Source organism: Aquarana catesbeiana, linkage group LG04 (assembly GCF_042186555.1).
Source record: "Aquarana catesbeiana isolate 2022-GZ linkage group LG04, ASM4218655v1, whole genome shotgun sequence".
NCBI lineage: Eukaryota > Metazoa > Chordata > Amphibia > Anura > Ranidae > Aquarana > Aquarana catesbeiana.
In genome coordinates, this window is record NC_133327.1 from 489,513,910 (window position 1) to 489,534,218 (window position 20,309).

Below are 20,309 nucleotides of genomic sequence, written 5' to 3' on the forward strand. Positions count from 1 at the left end.
ACATATACCCATATTGGGACAGCACATTAATGTGTAGTTGTATATTATAGGTATTTCCTTGTTATACAATCGTATACATTATATACATTTTCCTTCTCTGATCACATACCCTCCTGGTACTCACATTTTTAGGGTAGCGCCAACCACCCCATCTCTACATCTTTATGCCTCTGAACAAATTTGCTCAGATTCATTGGCCAGACTTCCAAACAGGCCCCAAACCCCCCCAAAAAATGGTGTGTGTTCAAGTAAAGGAGTTCATAAAGACACCCGATACTACTGTCCCCAATGTCCCTCCCAGCCAGGCCTCTGTATTGGAGAGTGCTATCCGATCTATCACTACACTAAGAGTGAAGTATATGTGAAGTGAAGATATTTTTCCAGTTTCCAATATCTATTTCTGTGTATGACCCGGACTGTCACTATGCCTCTGCCAACCACGTTTCTGCCTTTCACGTGAAATAACCTCGGCCTGTTAAATGCCCATGCTTTTTGCCTGCCTCCTGAACTGATCCTTTGCCCTGCCACTGTATTAGTGGGATTCAAGACAGCACAGGGGTCTCACATATGTGAGGAGCTCCAGAATAGATTTTCCGAGTAGAGAAAACTTTTTTACCTTTTTCCAGGTTTTTGGCAGGCAGAGGTTCAGGTTTTTGTTTTTTCCCGAACTTCTCCCAATAGGTGTACAAATAGGTCACAGTAAAACTGGCTTACCTAAAGAATTCCTTGGGCTTAATGGGAGAAATCAGCCATTTGAATAAAGTTTTAGCTCGCTCCTTGCTGTTCTGGATCTTCCCCAGACTCTGTAGTACAGATTGTAGTGAGGGTCCCACATGCTGCTTGATGCTGCTTTGCAAATCCTAAAACAAGGCACAAACATAGCTCTAATAAACAGCAGCTAAAATGTAAAGCTTGTCCTAATATAAGAGTTTCCCAGGGCCAGATAAAATACCTTGCAGTAATTCAAAATTGACAGATGGATAGGCCAGAGGGTTAGTTCAGCTTTACAGGGAAAAAAAATGTAAAAAGGTGATTTTACACTGGAAACCCTCAGGTCCCTGCTATACTTATCTCTGCTAAGCCATCAGCACCCCTACAGTAGCTCCAGGGATTTTAATTTTCCTTCTTCTCCATCAGTAATTCCAGGACTGACTAGCTGGATTTTGTTTGGTCAGCGCTGTCACATTTTTTTCTGTAAAAGTGAACTAACACTTTAAGCTGGCCACAGATGTTTCATTTTCTTCATCCAGCCAGTAGGCTAGAGGATCATCCCCCCTTTCCCCGAGACATTGTATTCTGCCAGCTGGACTCACCTCTGTCAGAATTCACTGATCATTGGCTGCAACGACTGACCGCCAAACGTTTTCCAACTATCCCATTCGACAGAAGTCAATCTAAATATTGACTTCTGTCGAAACAGTGATGGCCACACATGGATCAAAATTCAGCTGGTTCCTGCTGAACCGGGCGACTTACAATCTATCTGCAGCCAACTTCAAGTTGGCCATAGAAAGTTTTTTTTTTCCATTTAGCCAAAAAGATGAATGAACAGATACCTCCATCCACACAATGAAAGTGGATAGAAGAATCCCTCTGCATGGGTCATTGTATTCTAACAAACGGAACTTGCCATTGTCAGAATACACGGATTAGCAGCTGCAGCCACTGACAAAAGATTTCCAACTTGTTCATCCAACAGAAGAGAAACAATTGACTTCTTTAGAACAGGGATGGCTGCACACTGATAAAAATTCAACCAGTACCCGCTGAACCAGGCAATCCATTTATAGACAGCTTTACTTTATGGGAAGAGCAAGGGCCATCAATGATGAACGCCAAGCTACCTATAGAAACCAAGGCAAAAGTTTTAGGTAGGTGTGAAAAATGCTGCAAATTAAAATGGATGTAAACCCGAATTTTTTTTTTTTTTTTATGTCATAATGTTCTTTACACTGAAGATAGTTCTTAAGGACATTGGCTGCATGTGTGGGGCCGTTGTCCAATACATTTGGAGCCATCCACATGCCTTGTCGATGGTATGGCATGATGGAGAAGTATCTGCCTGTATTTATCAGCATGGTGGACACCATTGATCGTGACCAAATCTCTAACTCCATTTGCAGAAATGCAGCCCCATCTTGCAAGGAACCTTCACCAGTCTTCACTTTTGCCTGCAGACACTCATTATTGTACTGTCCTCCATGAAAAAAAACTGTCTTTTGCTACAGCCAAATATTTCAAATTTGTACTCATCAGTCCAGAGCACCTGCTGCTATTTTTCTGCACCCCAGTTCCTATGTTTTTGTACACAGGACATGGAAACAAGGCTAAGCAACTCAAATATACACAAAAACATAGGAACTGGGGTGCAGAAAAATGGCATTAATTCTAGGGCAATAACTCTAAATTGATGACCTGTATTTGCTTTTCTTAGCAATTTTTAGAATGTACCTGTTTGAGATCTATTTGCGAGATGCAACCCCTTCTTTAATATTTTTCCCAAAAAAATTTGGTAATGTATTAGGTTTGCTTGCGCTAAAATAATTTGAGTGTATTTTTTTCCTGAAAATATGCATTTGATAAACAGTTGCGTACATGTTGTGCAACATAAATTGCAACAATTATTTAATTCTACAAGGCTGCAGCTTTGTGAAAACATAGGTGCTGGGGGTTTTATTTGATAGCCAAAAAAGCTGATTTTGACGTGCAACAAATGAAATAATTGCTCCAGAGGGAAACTGGTTAAACATAAGTAGCAGTTGCTCTGGACCGAAGACTCAAAGACATGGGAGTGGGTAATGTGTGAGTTCAGGGCTACTCCGCCCCTTAAAAATGCTCAAGACAGACATCTCCCATGGGACTTTGTTGCAGCCAAACAAAATGATGTACAAAAAATATTCATAAAAAGTAGATTTTTATTATTAGACAAATCAATAAAACGACCATATTAAAATCTTTAGGCTAAATGTGAAATAACATACATTGCCTTCCTTTAAAATAGGAACAAGGCATATAAAATGCACAAGAGATGCTAATATAAGGTGGTCCAATCACAATCCCCTGCCTTCCTATACATGGAGGAAGAGAACTTGCGGGTGCATATTGATTGCTAAATGAATGTAAATTCAATCACCGATCGCCCAACATGTTTCAGTAGTTAACCTTCCTCAGGGTTGTTGGGTGAAAGTGCCTGAATGAAAAAAATAGTAGTAAATACAAGAATTTTCAAAAACACGAATGGTAGTATACAGAAATATTACATATCAGGCACTATGCTATGCGGTCACACTCTCCAACACGCCCGTCTGCTGCATGGGCAAGCGGGGACCGATATGGACGCCGGGGGAGGTCGGCAGCTAGGAACATATGTCGATAGTCCTGGTGGTTCCACTTGCCCCACCCCCCTCTATAATTGCTATGGGCCCTATATAAACCATGCATGGTCTGAGCACAGTCTCAGCAATCTGGGCAGGACACAACCTCCACCAGGTTATGTACACAGGTCAAAGTTACTTTCCTAACAAGATATCTGCTAATGGCTTTGAACTTCAGATACCCATACCACATAGTTGTAATGCACATTTTTTGCCTTAGGCCTAACATAACGGACACCCTTGGTGGCGGTCCTTTGTCAAGATATTTCTTTTTAACTCCTTCTGACCTGGTGAGATTAAGATTATAGTCTTGCCATTTTTGATTACCTAAACAATTTTTGACACATTGCGGGTTATTTATGCAAGGAAAATAAAAAACAGCGTTTTAGCTTGCACGTGATTGGACGATAAAATAAGCAGAGCTTACCCTCATTTCAGATCTACCCCTCAGATTTACAGCGACTGCACTTCCAAGTGCACTTTCAGTGCAATTTCAAGTGCACTTTGCCTTTCGTAAATAACCCCCATTAACATATATTTCAACCTTTAAATTTAGTGAGGGCCGTTTTCTGTCGTCGGAACCCTTCATGAATAGCACTATAAGTGCATAATCTGCCATACCTATGCAAGTCTACTTCAAAAGAGCATAGCACCGATATGTAATATTTTTGTATACTACCACTGGTGTTTTTGAAAATTCTTACTATTATCATTTTATACATTCAGGCACTTTCACCCAACATCCTCCGAGGAAGGTTGTTTAACTATAGAAACGCGTTGGGAATTGGTAATTGAATGTACATGCATTTAGCAATCAATATGCACCCGCATGTTCTCTTCTTCCATGTATAGAAAGGGGGGGGATTGTGATGAATCCACCGTGTATTAGCACATTTATGGGTCTTGTTCCTATTTTATAGGAAGACAATGTAGGTTATCTCACACCTAGCATAAAGATTTTAACATGGTCATTTTTAATGATTTGGTCCAATATCTACTTTTTATGAATATTTTTTGTACAACATTTTGTTTGGCTGCAACAAAGTCCCATAGGAGATATCTTTTTTGTTGGACCGATGACTCCAAATTTTGGTTTTAACAGAAGACAGTTTATCTGCCAACAAGCTTGAGAATAGTACATGTGTGAATGTCTTCAGTCAACAGTAAAGCACAATGAAGGCTCCCTGCCAGTTTTGAGTTGAACTTCCACAAAGACTTTGTGATTTGATCACGACTGATGGCTTACCTATTCCTGAGAAGTACAAGCAGAATCTTATCAATCCAATACCATTCGGGAGAGGTCTAAATTATCCCAAATTTAACATGACAGGGCCTCTAAACAAATGGGCAAAATTAAGGACCCCTTTCGCAAAGTATCAGACAGAACATAAAGGGGTACCCAAAACAACATCCGTCTGTTACTTGAGTAACTTACAAAGCTTTTTTTTGGAGTGCTGGCTTTTTGCCATTTTTGAATTCTCCTGTATCATAGCTGGTAATGAACCAATTTGATGAGAAGGTCAGGAAAGATTGTTTACAGTTACTGGAAATATTTGCTGATACAGAAAGTCTTCAGTGGAACTGTGGTAATGAATATATGCAGTGAAAAGAATTGCTGCTTTGTTAAAGGCAAAAGGGTGGTCCCACCAAATATTGTTAAAGGGTAACTCCCCATTCATGAAACAAAAATATATATTAAAAAAAAAAATATATAAAAATAATATAGCATATACAATTGTTACACAAGCCATAATTTGATTTAATGTTATTCAGAATTAGCTTTTCCTTTTCAATTTACAGCGGATGCAATTTTCTGTAAAATTCCATGCAATATGGCAACCTGCAGGCACCTTCTGAACACAGCTGGGGTACAGAACTTCCCCAGAAATGTAATTTCCTGCTTGTGTGAGTAGCTCGCTGATTTCCCAGAAGTCTGCACTGAGATACAAGTAAAGTTCTAGGTATCCTCTGCAATAGGAATTAGATTTTGGCGAGATATCCCTTAAGGGTGAATTACTTCTAAAAAGGGATGTAGACACGCAACTGCATTATTAGAAGACTGCATGTGCATCAACTGAAGAGATTTAACAGGCACTCCCATTAACAGACCAGACTTCCAATAACATAGTAGAACATACAGTTTTTTCTTAGGAAAAGAAACCGGTAGGACTCTGCTACAAAGTTTGTTTTGTCCTTGCAGTGTACATGGATCACCCTGATGGGTATATTTTTTTCTCAACAAGAGTGGAGTTACTCTTTAAATTTGTATCTACTTAGGTTTCTGAATTTCTGTGAAGTTTGTTACTTAACAGTTCCTTGCATTATTTTTCAAAACATATCTGCTTTATGGCATTTTTTCACAGTTGCCTTAAAGTGGTTGTAAACCCCATTCATGAAATCTGACCTGGGCACATATATCTGTAGTGTTTACTTGTCTCTCTCGAAAGCGCTACGTGCCGTGTCTTTCTGCTGCTCCGTTTCGCTGTTATCAGCGTGAGTCACTTCTGACAAGTTCTCCGACACGAGATAAAAGCAGCTGAAAATCTGTATCAGGGAGGGAGCTTAGCGATAGATTAGCAGAGAGAGCTTGTCTTTTCAGACTGCAGCTCTGTAAGTTTATTTGTTCCTCTGCCTACATGGAGGGGGAAGTGTGCCTTTCCTCCAATCAACTCCCACACAGTGTATATGCCCACTGCTGAAAGAGAAAACAAGATTTCTAACACGATGTACACTTTCTAAAGAGTTTAGAAAGGGAAAGACAACAGATATAAAAGTAAAACATATTTAGGGAGATTTGTTTAATCACTGTGCATCATGAGACTGTTCACTTCACTGGGTATATGCAAGGGTTTACATACACTCTAAAGTGTTACCAAACTCAGGACCCTGCATTCACTATATCTGGTCTCCCACAGTACAGAGAACAAGGAAATGCAATTATTTTAGTAAATATAAACTGCTAAATACTTTTTCTCATCAGCAGTATATAACAGTCTTATGACTTCGATCAGTGTCTAGTTGTAAACCCTGCTTAATTCTTACCTACGGGTAAGCCTACAATACCGTTCCGGACCTTCAGAGCTTCTCACCGGAACCAAGGGCTCCCGCGCACATGCTTGGAAGTGATGTCATTACGGCTCAGGCCACTCAGTGCCGAAACCTGCGATCCCAGCAGAAAGGACGGGAGAAGATGTCAGCCCTCCCAGCGGTGAGCAGGCGACGCTGGAAGGGCTTCATTCTAAAGTGAATATTTCATAATGTGCTAGTATGCAATGCATACTAGCACATTATGCCATTGTCCTGCAGGTTTTTTTTCAGAAGTTTACTACCGCTTTAAAGCTTGCAGGAGTTTTTATTCTACTCTGACTGTCCTATTAGGCTGCATGACCCCTGACCCTTTTGTCTGGACAGTGCGGATTGGCTCTGTGGTGATCACATGCACCCTCCCAAAAAAACTTTCTAGCAACACACACCAAACTGAGCATGTGCACAGTGCCTCCAAGTGCGTCTTGCCTATAATCAAGCATGGTGGGAGTGTCATTGTCTGAGGATGCATGAGTGCTGCCGGCACTGAGGAGCTACAGTTCATTGAGGGAACCAAGAATTCCAATATGGACTGTGACATACTGAAGCAGAGCATGATCCCCTCCCTAGGGAGACTGGGCCGCAGAACAGTATTCCAACACGATAACGACCCCAAACACACCTCCAAGACGACCACTGTCTTGCTGGGGGTAAAGGTGATGGACTGGCCAAGCATGTCTCCAGACCTAAACCCTATTGAGCATCTGTGGTGCATCCTCAAACGGAAGATGGAGGAGCGCAAGGTCTCTAACATTCACCAGCTCCGTGATGTCATCATGGAGGAGTGAAAGTGGACTGCAGTGGCAACCTGTGAAGCTCTGGTGATTTCCATGCCCAAGAGGACAATTTGGACATTTTCACTTAGGGGTGTACTCACTTTTGTTGGCAGTGGTTTAGACATTATTGGCTGTGTGTTGAGTTATTTTGAGGGGACAGCAAATTTACACTGTTCTACAAGCTGTACACTCACTACTTTACATTGTAGCAAAGTATCATTTCTTCAGTGTTGTCACATGAAAAAATATAATAAAATATTTACAAAAATGTGAGGGGTATACTCTTTTGTGAGATACTATAAAGTCATATAGCGATCACATACATCTATCGCTTTGCTTTTTTTGAAAATACTAGGAGACTCACAATATAGTTCAGGACCCTAGCTTCTTAACTAAATTTTAGTCACTTGTTTTATCGCTCTTATCTCCTTCCTCACTTTTATCAGTGCTCTGAATAATAAGCAAAATATGTATATTTTTATATGGAGCTTTGTTGTAGCTTTTGTGTATATTTCATAAATTATTTTTATAGGAATTACCTTTTATGGTTTTGGTATACAATTTTATTTTATCATGTGAATGCCATATTTTACTTACATTTCTAAATTTTTTATATTACAGAAAATATAGATAGAGATATATATATATATATATATATATATATATATATATATATATATTTCTGTATACTTTCTCACTTTTTTCCTGACAGCCCTGAGGAGGAGGGGGGTGTCTCCCCCCCGAAACGCGTTGGCTTGACTTTTGTTGCTACTCTCAATAAAAGGACTACAAATGTACCCATTTTCTGCATATACAGTGGGGATGGAAAGTATTCAGACCCCCTTAAATTTTTCACACTGTTATATTGCAGCCATTTGCTAAAATCATTTAAGTTCATTTTTTTTTCCTCATTAATGTACACACAGCACCCCATATTGACAGAAAAACACAGAATTGTTGACATTTTTGCAGATTTATTAAAAAAGAAAAACTGAAATATCACATGGTCCTAAGTATTCAGACCCTTTGCTCAGTATTTAGTAGAAGCACCCTTTTGATCTAATACAGCCATGAGTCTTTTTGGGAAAGATGCAACAAGTTTTTCACACCTGGATTTGGGGATCCTCTGCCATTCCTCCTTGCAGATTCTCTCCAGTTCTGTTCGGTTGGATGGTAAACGTTGGTGGACAGCTATTTTTAGGTCTCTCAAGAGATGCTCAATTGGGTTTAAGTCAGGGCTCTGGCTGGGCCATTCAAAAACAGTCACGGGGTTGTTGTGAAGCCACTCCATTATTTTAGCTGTGTGCTTAGGGTCATTGTCTTGTTGGAAGGAAAACCTTCAGCCCAGTTTGAGGTCCTGAGCACTCTGGAGAAGGTTTTCGTCCAAAATATCCCTGTACTTGGCCGCATTCATCTTTCCTTCGATTGCAACCAGTCGTCCTGTCCCTGCAGCTGAAAAACACCCCCACAGCATGATGCTGCCACCACCATGCTTCACTGTTGGGACTGTATTGGACAGGTGATGACCAGTGCCTTGTTTTCTCCACACATACCGCTTAGAATTAAGACCAAAAAGTTCTATCTTGGTCTCATCAGACCAGAGAATCTTATTTCTTACCATTTTGGAGTCCTTCAGGTGTTTTTTTTTAGCAAACTCCATGCGGGTTTTCATGTGTCTTGCACTGAAGAGAGGCTTCCGTCGGGCCACTCTGCCATAAAGCCCCAACTGGTGGAGGGCTGCAGTGATGACATTCTACAACTTTCTCCCATCAACCAACTGCATCTCTGGAGCTCAGCCACAGTGATCTTTGGGTTCTTCTTTACCTCTCTCTCCAAGGCTCTTCTCCCCCGATAGCTCAGTTTGGCCGGACGGCCAGCTCTAGGAAGGGTTCTGGTCGTCCCAAAAGTCTTCCATTTAAGGATTATGGAGGCCACTGTGCTCTTAGGAACATTAAGTGAAGCAGAAATTTTTTTGTAACCTTGGCCAGATCTGTGCCTTGCCACAATTCTGTCTCTGAGCTCTTCAGGCAATTCCTTTGACCTCATGATTCTCATTTGCTCTGACATGCATTGTGAGCTGTAAGCAGGTGTGTGGCTTTCCTAATCAAGTCCAATCAGTATAATCAAACACAGCTGGACTCAAATGAAGGTGTAGAACCATCTCAATGATGATCAGAAGAAAGGGACAGCACCTGAGTTAAATATATGAGTCTTACAGCAAAGGGTCTGAATACTTAGGACCATGTGATATTTCAGTTTTTTTTTTTTAATAAATCTGAAAAAAATGTCAACAATTCTGTGTTTTTCTGTCAATATGGGGTGCTGTGTGTACATTAATGAGGAAAAAAAATGAACTTAAATGATTTTAGCAAATGGCTGCAATATAACAAAGTGAAAAATTTAAGGGGTCTTAATACTGTCCGCCCCCACTGTAATTGGATATTGGGCACTCCCTCCTTTTCTACCTCTTCTAGGGTATGCGGTAACGACCTCAAGGCCGTACCCAAGGCAGCAGTCCAGGCCCCCAAAAAGGGCTAACCATCTCCTTCCAGGTGTAGTGGGGCAGAAAGCATCGGAAGAGAACTCCTCCACTCTGCCACTACCATCACTGAACCATCGACTTACTACCAACTGAGTCAGTCCAGCATGATCTCCAACCCTACAGAAGCTTAATAAAAATATAGATTCCATAAACATTTGTGAAAATATATTGTACTTCAACAATATACTTTAAGTGTGCAAAGGTGGCCAGCGGAAAGATTTCAGCAGGCTGTGGCCACGGGATTCAGGTAATTAGGCATCCATGGTAGAAGATTGACAAGGTTACTTTTGTTAAGCATAGCTAGGTATGAAGGATAACTGTATTTTAGGTTGAAGTACAGTTATCCTATAAAATCTCAATTAAAAATGTTTAAATTCCAGGCTGCAACACTGCAAAATGTAAACCACATTCATAATTCTAGTATATCATTGTTCCAACACTCACCAGTACATAGCCACTTGAGAAGAATAGGAACAAGAGTGCAGCGCTATCACTTATACGGCATTTTAAAGTACCCTGTGCATTGAGCTCCAAAACACAAACAATAGAAGATAAAGTGTTGAAATGTGCAATGAACGTAAAAACGCAAATGCTAATAACATTAGCCAAATATAAAAAAAGTGTCTACTGCAAAAATTGCTCAAAATAGGCAATGACAAAAATAAATAAAAATATCAACCACTACATGTGTTAATATACAGTAAGCAATAAAGTCTTTCTTATTGAGAGGTAGGAGGTAATTTCAGATGGAATAATAAACAATGAAAAAATCACAGTCCTTTCGAAGCGTGTGCCAAAGTGCCACCAGGAGAGAGGGTTTATAGAAGATATCTAATGAGAAGAGGTCACGCCACCCTTTGTGACAAATGGGAGACTTACCAGAAGTTCATGGCACTCATTGGGCGGAGCTAGGAGGCACAACATACCACGCATGTGCGACCCCATCGTGGCCATTTTGGAAATTGGCAATCGGAAGAGTCTTCACCTGATTTATTGTACATTCCTGAATGCCGAATACGTTTGTAAGTGCACAACTTTTATTAAATTATCCAGTATTAAAACGGGATTTCACTATGCTTGGTTACTTTCTTATATTTCTCAGTTTCGTGGGGAAAAAAAAAAAATGATAGCCTGTACTATTCCGATACAAGCCATATTGTAATTGAATGTTATTAAAAATTGCCTTTCCTTTTCAATCTGCAGCCGCTGTAATTTTCTATAAATTAAGTACAATATGGCTACATGGAGATGTTCTGTACACAGAATGTGTACTGACCACTCCCCAGAAACATAATTTCCTGCTTGTGTGATTGGCTCACCAATTTTCCCATAAGTCAACCCAAGATACAAGGCAGATTTCAGGCATCCCCTGCAGCAAAAATTTCATTTTTGGTGAGATTTTTCCAATAGGAACACGTCTAAAGGGGTGCAGGCCTGGCACCTTTTCTCATTAGTGCCCTGATAATTATGAAACCACTCCCATTAGACCCACTCAGCACAGGGGTACAGAAACACTCATGGATTTCTTCAGAACAAAAAAAAGGTAGGAATCTGCAACAAAGGATGTTCTAATCCTTGCAATGTACATCGCTCACCCAGAGGGGAATGTTTTTTTCTCAAAAGTGGAGTTACACTTTAAACTGTGACGTGAGACAACGGCTGACTGGGCTGGAGGTGGCTATCCTTATTGTGGCAGACAGGAGTGCTTGAAGGGCTTACTTACTCCCATATGAAAGAGTCAAGAACCGATGTACTAATGCATCTACTAAGGCCTGTATTGACCACTGTAATCGGGGTCATAAACTTCTGGTAAGCCTCCCATTTGTCACATAGGGTGACCTCTTCTCGGGTGCTTTTGATATCTTCTATACACCCTCTCTTCTGGTAGAATCTCAGCACATGTTTCTAAAGGACTGTGGTTTTTCATTGTTTATTCCATTTGAAATCACCTCCTACCACTCAATAAGAAAGACTTTATTGTTTACTGTATATTAGCACATGTATTGGTTGGGTGCACTCAAGCACTTTAAATGTCATTGCTTATTTTGAGTCATTTTTGCACTAGGCACTTTTTTTATATTTGGCTAATGTTATTAGCATTTGATTAGTTTTTTTTGTTCATTGCACATTTCAGCACTTTATCTTCTATTGTTTATGTGTCTTGGAGCTCAATGCACAGGGTACTTTAAAATGCCATATAAACTGATAGTGCTGCACTCTTGTTGTTCCTTTATTGTTATACCTTACCAGGAGTATTGTGCTAGCATCTTTTTTCACCCTTAGGCCTTAAGCGAGCTAACTCTTTTTTCTTCTTTTTGAAGTGTACTTGGGAAGATTAGTGCGATACATCATAATGTAAGCAAGCACTAGTTAACAGTGATAACCAATTATCCTACTGAAGTAGGCATATTGCTGAGGTTCCATATAAACTAAAGCCAAAACTTTCTTTTTGGTTTTAAATAGAAGAGATGGTTAAACCGCTTTTTTTTTTTTGCCACCTATCTCATTGGTGAAACTGCCATTCACTTCCTGTCTTATAGCAAAAATGGAAAGAGAGAGGAAATCCCTTCAAGCTAAAAAAATCCTTGGTTGTCACCAAGGTCAGCAGAACTAGTGCCCCCATTGGAGGATTTCTTGTTCTAGTGACAAACCAAAATTTGTAATTTTATTTTACCTTCAGTGATAATGGTAAACAGGACAAATCAAAAGGGTGAATCTCCCCAAGGAGGCACAGCCAGCAATAAAAACCTGACGGGTGTACTAATCCCAGTTTACACTACCCAAAATTAAATAGGTTTTGCCTCGAAGTACACTTTAAAAGAAGATAAAAGTATTTGTAATAGGATGGCCAATATACATTTCCATGTGGGCTGACAGTACATAAATTAGTGGCTTTTCAGTAGGATGGTTAAGTACAACTGGTTCCCATTTTGACTGCTTTAAGCTGTACTCAAACGTACGTTAACTGTCAGTTCTAAAGGTCCCAGTACTTCATTTGTTGTCTCTGTACACAACTTTTTCTCTTTCTTGTTCAAGTTTTTTGTGTGACTAGGTGCATGCACCCCCCTGTCTTCAGCTACTCCATTTGTGCATTGCAAACATGCTTCAGGATTAGGCCTGGCAAGCTTCCTTTTCTTCTTTGACAGTCTGTATTCTGTCTTGCAGATTACACGCTGCTTCTTCTTTTTCAAGCCAGTCTGAAAAACAATAGGAATAAAAGAATCTTTACTTGGTTTACATGCAAGCAGTTCTATACTGAGAATAAACAATACTTTTCATCTGTAAATGTAAACAAAAAGAGTAAACATATAATATACATTCTGTAAAACTGGGATTTATCACTTGGAAATCACATCATTCTTTAAGGAATATCCTGTTTTACTATATTAGAATGCTTTAAGCTTACAAGAATGACTTGAGCCACACAGTTGATGCCCAGGGACAGCCACTGGCGGGCATCACTAAGTTCCCACTGGTGGTTCATAAAGCTGCATGCACACACTGTGTGTGAACAGCAACAGCTGTCCGATTTGCATGCTGTACAGATCAATGGCCAGTGCTGCCACTGTTTACATTTACCCAGTCATCTGATCATGGAACACCATGTATTCAACAAAATGCATTGTTTTTTTTTTTTTATGAATGGATGGGGAGAGAAAGAGAGGGAGAGCGAGTAACTCTTCTTCACCTACACTAGCTGGCACTGTCAGTCTGAACAGCGGAATCCCAAAGCTGATACTAGCGTAGCTTAGTAATAAAACTAACATTTTTAGCATCCCCAGCCACTATCTGGACATATTTGGCAAAGAATCATATATAACTTATCTGGATTGAATCAAATAAACTACTTTTTTCCTGGCATTCCACTTTAAAGTATAACTGAAGGAACAACTTTTTATTTTAGGTTTTAGATTGAGCGGAGAGAGATTAGTAAACCTATAAGTTTTTTTTATAGCAGACTGAACTTATTAAAGAGATTCACCCTCTTATTTGTCCTGGTGACCATGAATTAACCTGTCTAACAGTATGCGTTAAAAACAGGGGTGCTCACACTGTGGAGACTCGTTAGAGTTAGGATCTACAGGATACAGGGTGCCTTGCCGTGGCCTGCAGCTTATGCATGTATTTGCAAATATGTGCAACTAAAACCCCTCTTTTTAACGCATACTGTTTTACAGGTTAATTTGGTTGGTCGCAGGCTGGTTGGAAAGTTGAGCTTGGAAATCCTTTGGTTTTATTCGAAATCTTCCAAAGGGGAGAATAGTCCTGGTGACTATCAGGAAGTTTCTTCACTTTGGGGGGCTTTCTTCTCACTTCCTGAGAATAATAAAAAAAAAAAAACACACACATACACAACAGAAGTTATAACCTTTACCTTACTCTATTCAAAAAGGAAAATAGAAAGTTATGTTGACAATACAATTTATTTCCCCAGCGGATAAGCCCTTGTTTCAAATAAATGTATTATTTAGAAATGAGAGGATTTATTGAGAAAAAGGAATTCCAGGTATGGATATTATATAGTTACAGTTGGTAACAATTAGACCAACTATGTATGCATATGCCATACCTATCTGATGCCTCTGGAGACTGGAAATCACTGAAGTAGACACCCATACTCCAGTCATCTCCATTTGCTTCCACGTCCTGTGCTGAGCGGCTGGCATGATGCATTGTGGAACACAGGTCGGCTGCTCAGCATGGGCGCTATTCAGGGAATGCAACACATTCTTTGAATGAGTGCAAAGCTTTCTCTGAAGAGAAAGGTGAAGAGCAAGGGGTGTGAAAGGGTTAAAAACCATCTCCCATTGGCTTCTGCTGCCACTGAACAGGAACGATTCATCCAATATTTCTCCCTTTGTAAGAGGAAGGGGGTGTGCTGGTGTCAGTGAGGACGGGGAATAGCGGTCCATGGCTGCTGTCCGTGAGGACGGGGAATAGCGGTCCATGGCTGCTGTCCGTGAGGACGGGGAATAGCGGTCCATGGCTGCTGTCCGTGAGGACGGGGAATAGCGGTCCATGGCTGCTGTCCGTGAGGACGGGGAATAGCGGTCCATGGCTGCTGTCCGTGAGGACGGGGAATAGCGGTCCATGGCTGCTGTCCGTGAGGACGGGGAATAGCGGTCCATGGCTGCTGTCCGTGAGGACGGGGAATAGCGGTCCATGGCTGCTGTCCGTGAGGACGGGGAATAGCGGTCCATGGCTGCTGTCCGTGAGGACGGGGAATAGCGGTCCATGGCTGCTGTCCGTGAGGACGGGGAATAGCGGTCCATGGCTGCTGTCCGTGAGGACGGGGAATAGCGGTCCATGGCTGCTGTCCGTGAGGACGGGGAATAGCGGTCCATGGCTGCTGTCCGTGAGGACGGGGAATAGCGGTCCATGGCTGCTGTCCGTGAGGACGGGGAATAGCGGTCCATGGCTGCTGTCCGTGAGGACGGGGAATAGCGGTCCATGGCTGCTGTCCGTGAGGACGGGGAATAGCGGTCCATGGCTGCTGTCCGTGAGGACGGGGAATAGCGGTCCATGGCTGCTGTCCGTGAGGACGGGGAATAGCGGTCCATGGCTGCTGTCCGTGAGGACGGGGAATAGCGGTCCATGGCTGCTGTCAGTGAGGACGGGGAATAGCGGTCCATGGCTGCTGTCAGTGAGGACGGGGAATAGCGGTCCATGGCTGCTGTCAGTGAGGACGGGGAATAGCGGTCCATGGCTGCTGTCAGTGAGGACGGGGAATAGCGGTCCATGGCTGCTGTCAGTGAGGACGGAGAATAGCGGTCCATGGCTGCTGTCAGTGAGGATGGGGAATAGCGGTCCATCGCCGCTGTCAGTCGGGGTGGGGGAATAGCGGTCCATCGCTAGTGTCAGGGGGGGGGGGATAGCAGTCCATCGCTAGTGTCGGGGGGGGGGGGGGGGTAATGGTCCGTCGCTGATGTCAGAAGGTGGGGAGAATAATGGTCCATCGCTGCCGTCAGCGAGGGGGGGAGAAGGGGGATAATGGTCCATTGCTAGTGTCAGTGATGGGGAGGGGAGGGAGTAATGCCCCATCAGTGTCAGTGGGAGATATACTGCCCCATCGTCGGTGTCAGTGGGAGGCATAGTGCCCCACTGACGGGGGGGAATAATGCCCCAAGGGCAAGATAAAAGCAAGCAAAGGGTCACATCCAGCACGTGGGTCAGGTGGGGGGAGGGGGAATACTGGTCCATCGCTAGTGTTAGTGGGGGGGGGGGGGGGGGAGAATACTGGTCCATTGCTGGCGTCCGTGGGGGGGGGGGGGATAGTGGTCCATCGCTGGCGTCCGTGGGGAGGGGGGGAGAAGGGGAGTAATGGTCCGTCGCTGATGTCAGTAATGATTCATCGCTGGCGTCCGTGGGGGGGGGGGTGATAGTGGTCCATCGCTAGTGTCAGCGAGGGGGGGAGAAGGGGGATAATGGTCCATCGCTAGTGTCAGCGAGGGGGGGGGAAGGGGGATAATGGTCCATCGCTAGTGTCAGCGAGGGGGGGAGAAGGGGGATAATGGTCCATCGCTAGTGTCAGCGAGGGGGGAGAAGGGGGATAATGGTCCATCGCTAGTGTCAGCAAGGGGGGGGGAGAAGGGGGATAATGGTCCATCGCTAGTGTCAGCGAGGGGGGGGGGGAGAAGGGGGATAATGGTCCATCGCTAGTGTCAGCGAGGGGGGGAGAAGGGGGATAATGGTCCATCGCTAGTGTCAGCGAGGGGGGGGGGGGAGAAGGGGGATAATGATCCATCGCTAGTGTCAGCGAGGGGGGGGGGGGGGAGAAGGGGGATAATGGTCCATCGCTAGTGTCAGCGAGGGGAGGAGAAGGGGAGATAATGGTCCATCGCTAGTGTCAGCGAGGGGAGGAGAAGGGGGAATACTGGTCCATCGCTAGTGTTAGTGGGGGGGGGGGGAATACTGGTCCATTGCTGGCGTCCGTGGGGGGGGGGGGAGAATACTGGTCCATTGCTGGCGTCCGTGGGGGGGGGGGGGGGGGGGGGAGATAGTGGTCCATCGCTGGCGTCCGTGGGGAGGGGGGGAGAAGGGGAGTAATGGTCCGTCGCTGATGTCAGTAATGATTCATCGCTGGCGTCCGTGGGGGGGGGGGGGGTGATAGTGGTCCATCGCTAGTGTCAGCGAGGGGGGGGAGAAGGGGGATAATGGTCCATCGCTAGTGTCAGCGAGGGGGGGGAGAAGGGGGATAATGGTCCATCGCTAGTGTCAGCGAGGGGGGGAGAAGGGGGATAATGGTCCATCGCTAGTGTCAGCGAGGGGGGGAGAAGGGGGATAATGGTCCATCGCTAGTGTCAGCGAGGGAGGGGGAAGGGGGATAATGGTCCATCGCTAGTGTCAGCGAGGGGGGGAGAAGGGGGATAATGGTCCATCGCTAGTGTCAGCGAGGGGGGGGGAGAAGGGGGATAATGGTCCATCGCTAGTGTCAGCGAGGGGGGGGAGAAGGGGGATAATGGTCCATCGCTAGTGTCAGCGAGGGGGGGGAGAAGGGGGATAATGGTCCATCGCTAGTGTCAGCGGGGGGGGGGGAGAAGGGGGATAATGGTCCATCGCTAGTGTCAGCGAGGGGGGGGAGAAGGGGGATAATGGTCCATCGCTAGTGTCAGCGAGGGGAGGAGAAGGGGGGATAATGGTCCATCGCTAGTGTCAGCGAGGGGAGGAGAAGGGGGGAGAAGGGGGGATAATGGTCCATCGCTAGTGTCAGCGAGGGGAGGAGAAGGGGGGATAATGGTACATCGCTAGTGTCAGCAAGGGGAGGAGAAGAGGGGATAATGGTCCATCGCTAGTGTCAGCGAGGGGAGGAGAAGGGGGATAATGGTCCATTGCTAGTGTCAGCGAGGGGAGGAGAAGGGGGGATAATGGTCCATCGCTAGTGTCAGCGAGGGGAGGAGAAGGGGGATAATGGTCCATCGCTAGTGTCAGCGAGGGGGGAGAAGGGGGGATAATGGTCCATCGCTAGTGTCAGCGAGGGGAGGAGAAGGGGGATAATGGTCCATCGCTAGTGTCAGCGAGGGGAGGAGAAGGGGGATAATGGTCCATCGCTAGTGTCAGCGAGGGGAGGAGAAGGGGGATAATGGTCCATCGCTAGTGTCAGCGAGGGGGGGAGAAGGGGGATAATGGTCCATCGCTAGTGTCAGTGATAGGGGAGGAAATAGTGTCCCATTGTGTCAGTGGGAGGTGTAGTACCCCATTGTCAAGGTCAGTGGGGGGGGGGGGGGGATACTGGTACATCGCTGGCGTCGGGGGGGGGGGGGGGAATAGTGGTCAACCGCTGACGTCAGGGGGGGCCTAATGGTCCGTTGCTGCTGTCAGTGGGGGGGGGGGGGGATAATGGTCCATCGCTAATGTCAGTGATGGGGGAGGGGAGGGAATAATGCCCCATCGTCGGTGTCAGTGGGAGGTATAGTGCACAACTGTTGTCAACAGTGGGGGGGGGAATAATGCCCCAAGATAAAAGCAAGAAAAGGGCCACATCCGGCGCATGGGCTGAAGTTTTTTGACCACTGGTGTAGAGGGGTGTGTTTTTTTTCCCTACTGATGTGAATGTGGTCCTAGTTTACTGACTTTTACGTGACTGTGTGACAAAGACAAAAATCAGCAAAAAAAAAAAAAGCCTGAACGCCTTTAGACACCTTTCACACTTGAGGCATTTTTCATGTGCTATTTTTAGCGCTAAAGCACCTGAAAAACGCCTCATCTGCAGTCCCAGTGTGGAAGCGGTGGTGCGCTGGCAGGATGTTAAAAAAAGTCCTGCAAGCAGCATCTTTGGGGCGCTTTAGGGCAGCACCGCCAAAGTGCCTGCATCTTTGGGACTCAATGGGCAGCACCGCCAAAGCGCCTCAGCAGCGGTGCTTTTAACCCTTTTATTCACGGTTAAAAACACCCAGCTAGCGGCCTGAACAGCACCTCTAAAACTAGGTTAAAGCGCCACTAAAACTAGCGGCGCTTTTCCGCTAACACAGCCGCACTGTCATTGTACTTCCTCTTCCCACATCCGCTGTCAGAATTTTCAAACAGTGAGGCTCCGCCGATGCGGCCATGTCATTCATTCACAGAATTCTGTGAATGAATAATACGACTACTTGTAGTTCTCAATGAACTGTGAGGGCGCTGATAAGCGTTCTTGTAGTCCATTAATTCAGAGGTACAGTCAGAGTATGCAGAATCCTGGCATTGCACCTGTAATCTGATCGTGGGTGCAATGCCTTACAGGCTGCATTGTTAAATAATAAATGCACATTTTTTTTGACCTTCAAAAAGATGTGCAATTATTTTTTTTTATTTAAAAGGGGAACTTAGCCTTTAAAATGTTGCGTTTTTGGTGCCTATGTGGCAGGGGCCCTAAGGACATGTGCACACAACTTTGTTGGAATCAGGGCTGCTTTACCACCATACAAGTCAATAGGAATGTAGTCAGCTAGACATGCTCCAGACGCAACTATGAAGGAACTCCAAATGATCTCAAGAACAAGCATGCTTAATTTGCCTATCAACACAAACCCTTGACAAGCCAAAGCAATTATCTGATTCCAATAACGGTAAATCTGATTGGTTTAAATAGGTTACCGCACTCTTAACAAACAGCCATGACAGCGCCCTAAAGTGAGTTGTGGTAGCAGTTTATGCCTGCTCACCCCTGACAGAAGCTCGCTCTTCTTAGAAGTAACTACTAACCTGGGATTTAGCCTCTTGATGGAAGGCAGCAAACGCAGATACACGTGGAGCAGCCATGGTCATGTAGTTACCAACCAGAAGGACCTTGTTGATGTCACACTCACGTGATCAGGAAGCTGGTGTGTAATGGGAACGCCCACTGAACACTTAGTTGGAGTGGGAGTTGTGCGGGGAACTGAAAGCAGAGTAGATGTATGGCGGAAGATAAAGCAGGATGAAACTATTTCATTTAGGTGCTGACTAGTGAAGAGCCTTTGATCCATTCCGAGAGAGCGCTTATATCGGGGTGTAGTGCGATATACGTAGTGGTGTCATGACCGGTGTTCTATCAGAAAGCCACTGTTTCGTTAGATTAGGCGACCCGTCAGAATGTGTAACGGAAGTAACGTTTCGTCGCCGCCACCTTGCTACACCCTGCACTCGTCCACAGTAAGGATAGCGTGGGGAGGCGGCAAGCTGACATCTTGTTACACCCACCGTAGTTTTGTATTTTACACTTACTGTTAACAGTAAACTGAGAATATATAGTGAAATGCAGTACTTATAACTCCGTCTGACTGTTTAGAATAGACGTTGAATTTTAAAACCAGCGGCAAGCCTGCTGATCTCACAGGTTTGCTAATCTGACAGAAGTTCGCTGCTTTAAAAATCAGACGGATTTCTAAGTACTGTATTTTGCTACATAACCTCAGTTTACTGTTTAAAAAAAAAGTGCTCCCTTCTCACTACAGTGAGAAGAATGTGTAACTGATGTGACGTTTTTGTTGCTACCATCTTGCTACACCCCGCACTCGTCCACAGTAAGGATACATCCTTACCGTGGACGAGTGCGGGGTGTAGCAAGATATCGGT

At 44.3% G+C, this 20,309-nt stretch overlaps 1 protein-coding gene across 2 annotated transcripts in view; it reads right to left on the reverse strand.

The window, feature by feature from the left end:
- Positions 1 to 19,604, reverse strand: part of RIOX1 (ribosomal oxygenase 1) — a 345,989-nt gene extending 326,385 nt beyond the window's left edge. For both annotated transcript variants that reach the window (XM_073627655.1, XM_073627656.1), the window contains exons 1-3: positions 19,458 to 19,604; positions 12,737 to 12,973; positions 715 to 860 (exon numbers count right to left, since the gene is read on the reverse strand). In XM_073627655.1, coding sequence (XP_073483756.1) covers positions 715 to 860; positions 12,737 to 12,973; positions 19,458 to 19,520 — 446 coding nt within the window. In that variant the 5' untranslated portion in view covers positions 19,521 to 19,604. The remainder of the gene's footprint in view (positions 1 to 714; positions 861 to 12,736; positions 12,974 to 19,457) is intronic.
- Positions 19,605 to 20,309: the final 705 nt, after the last annotated feature.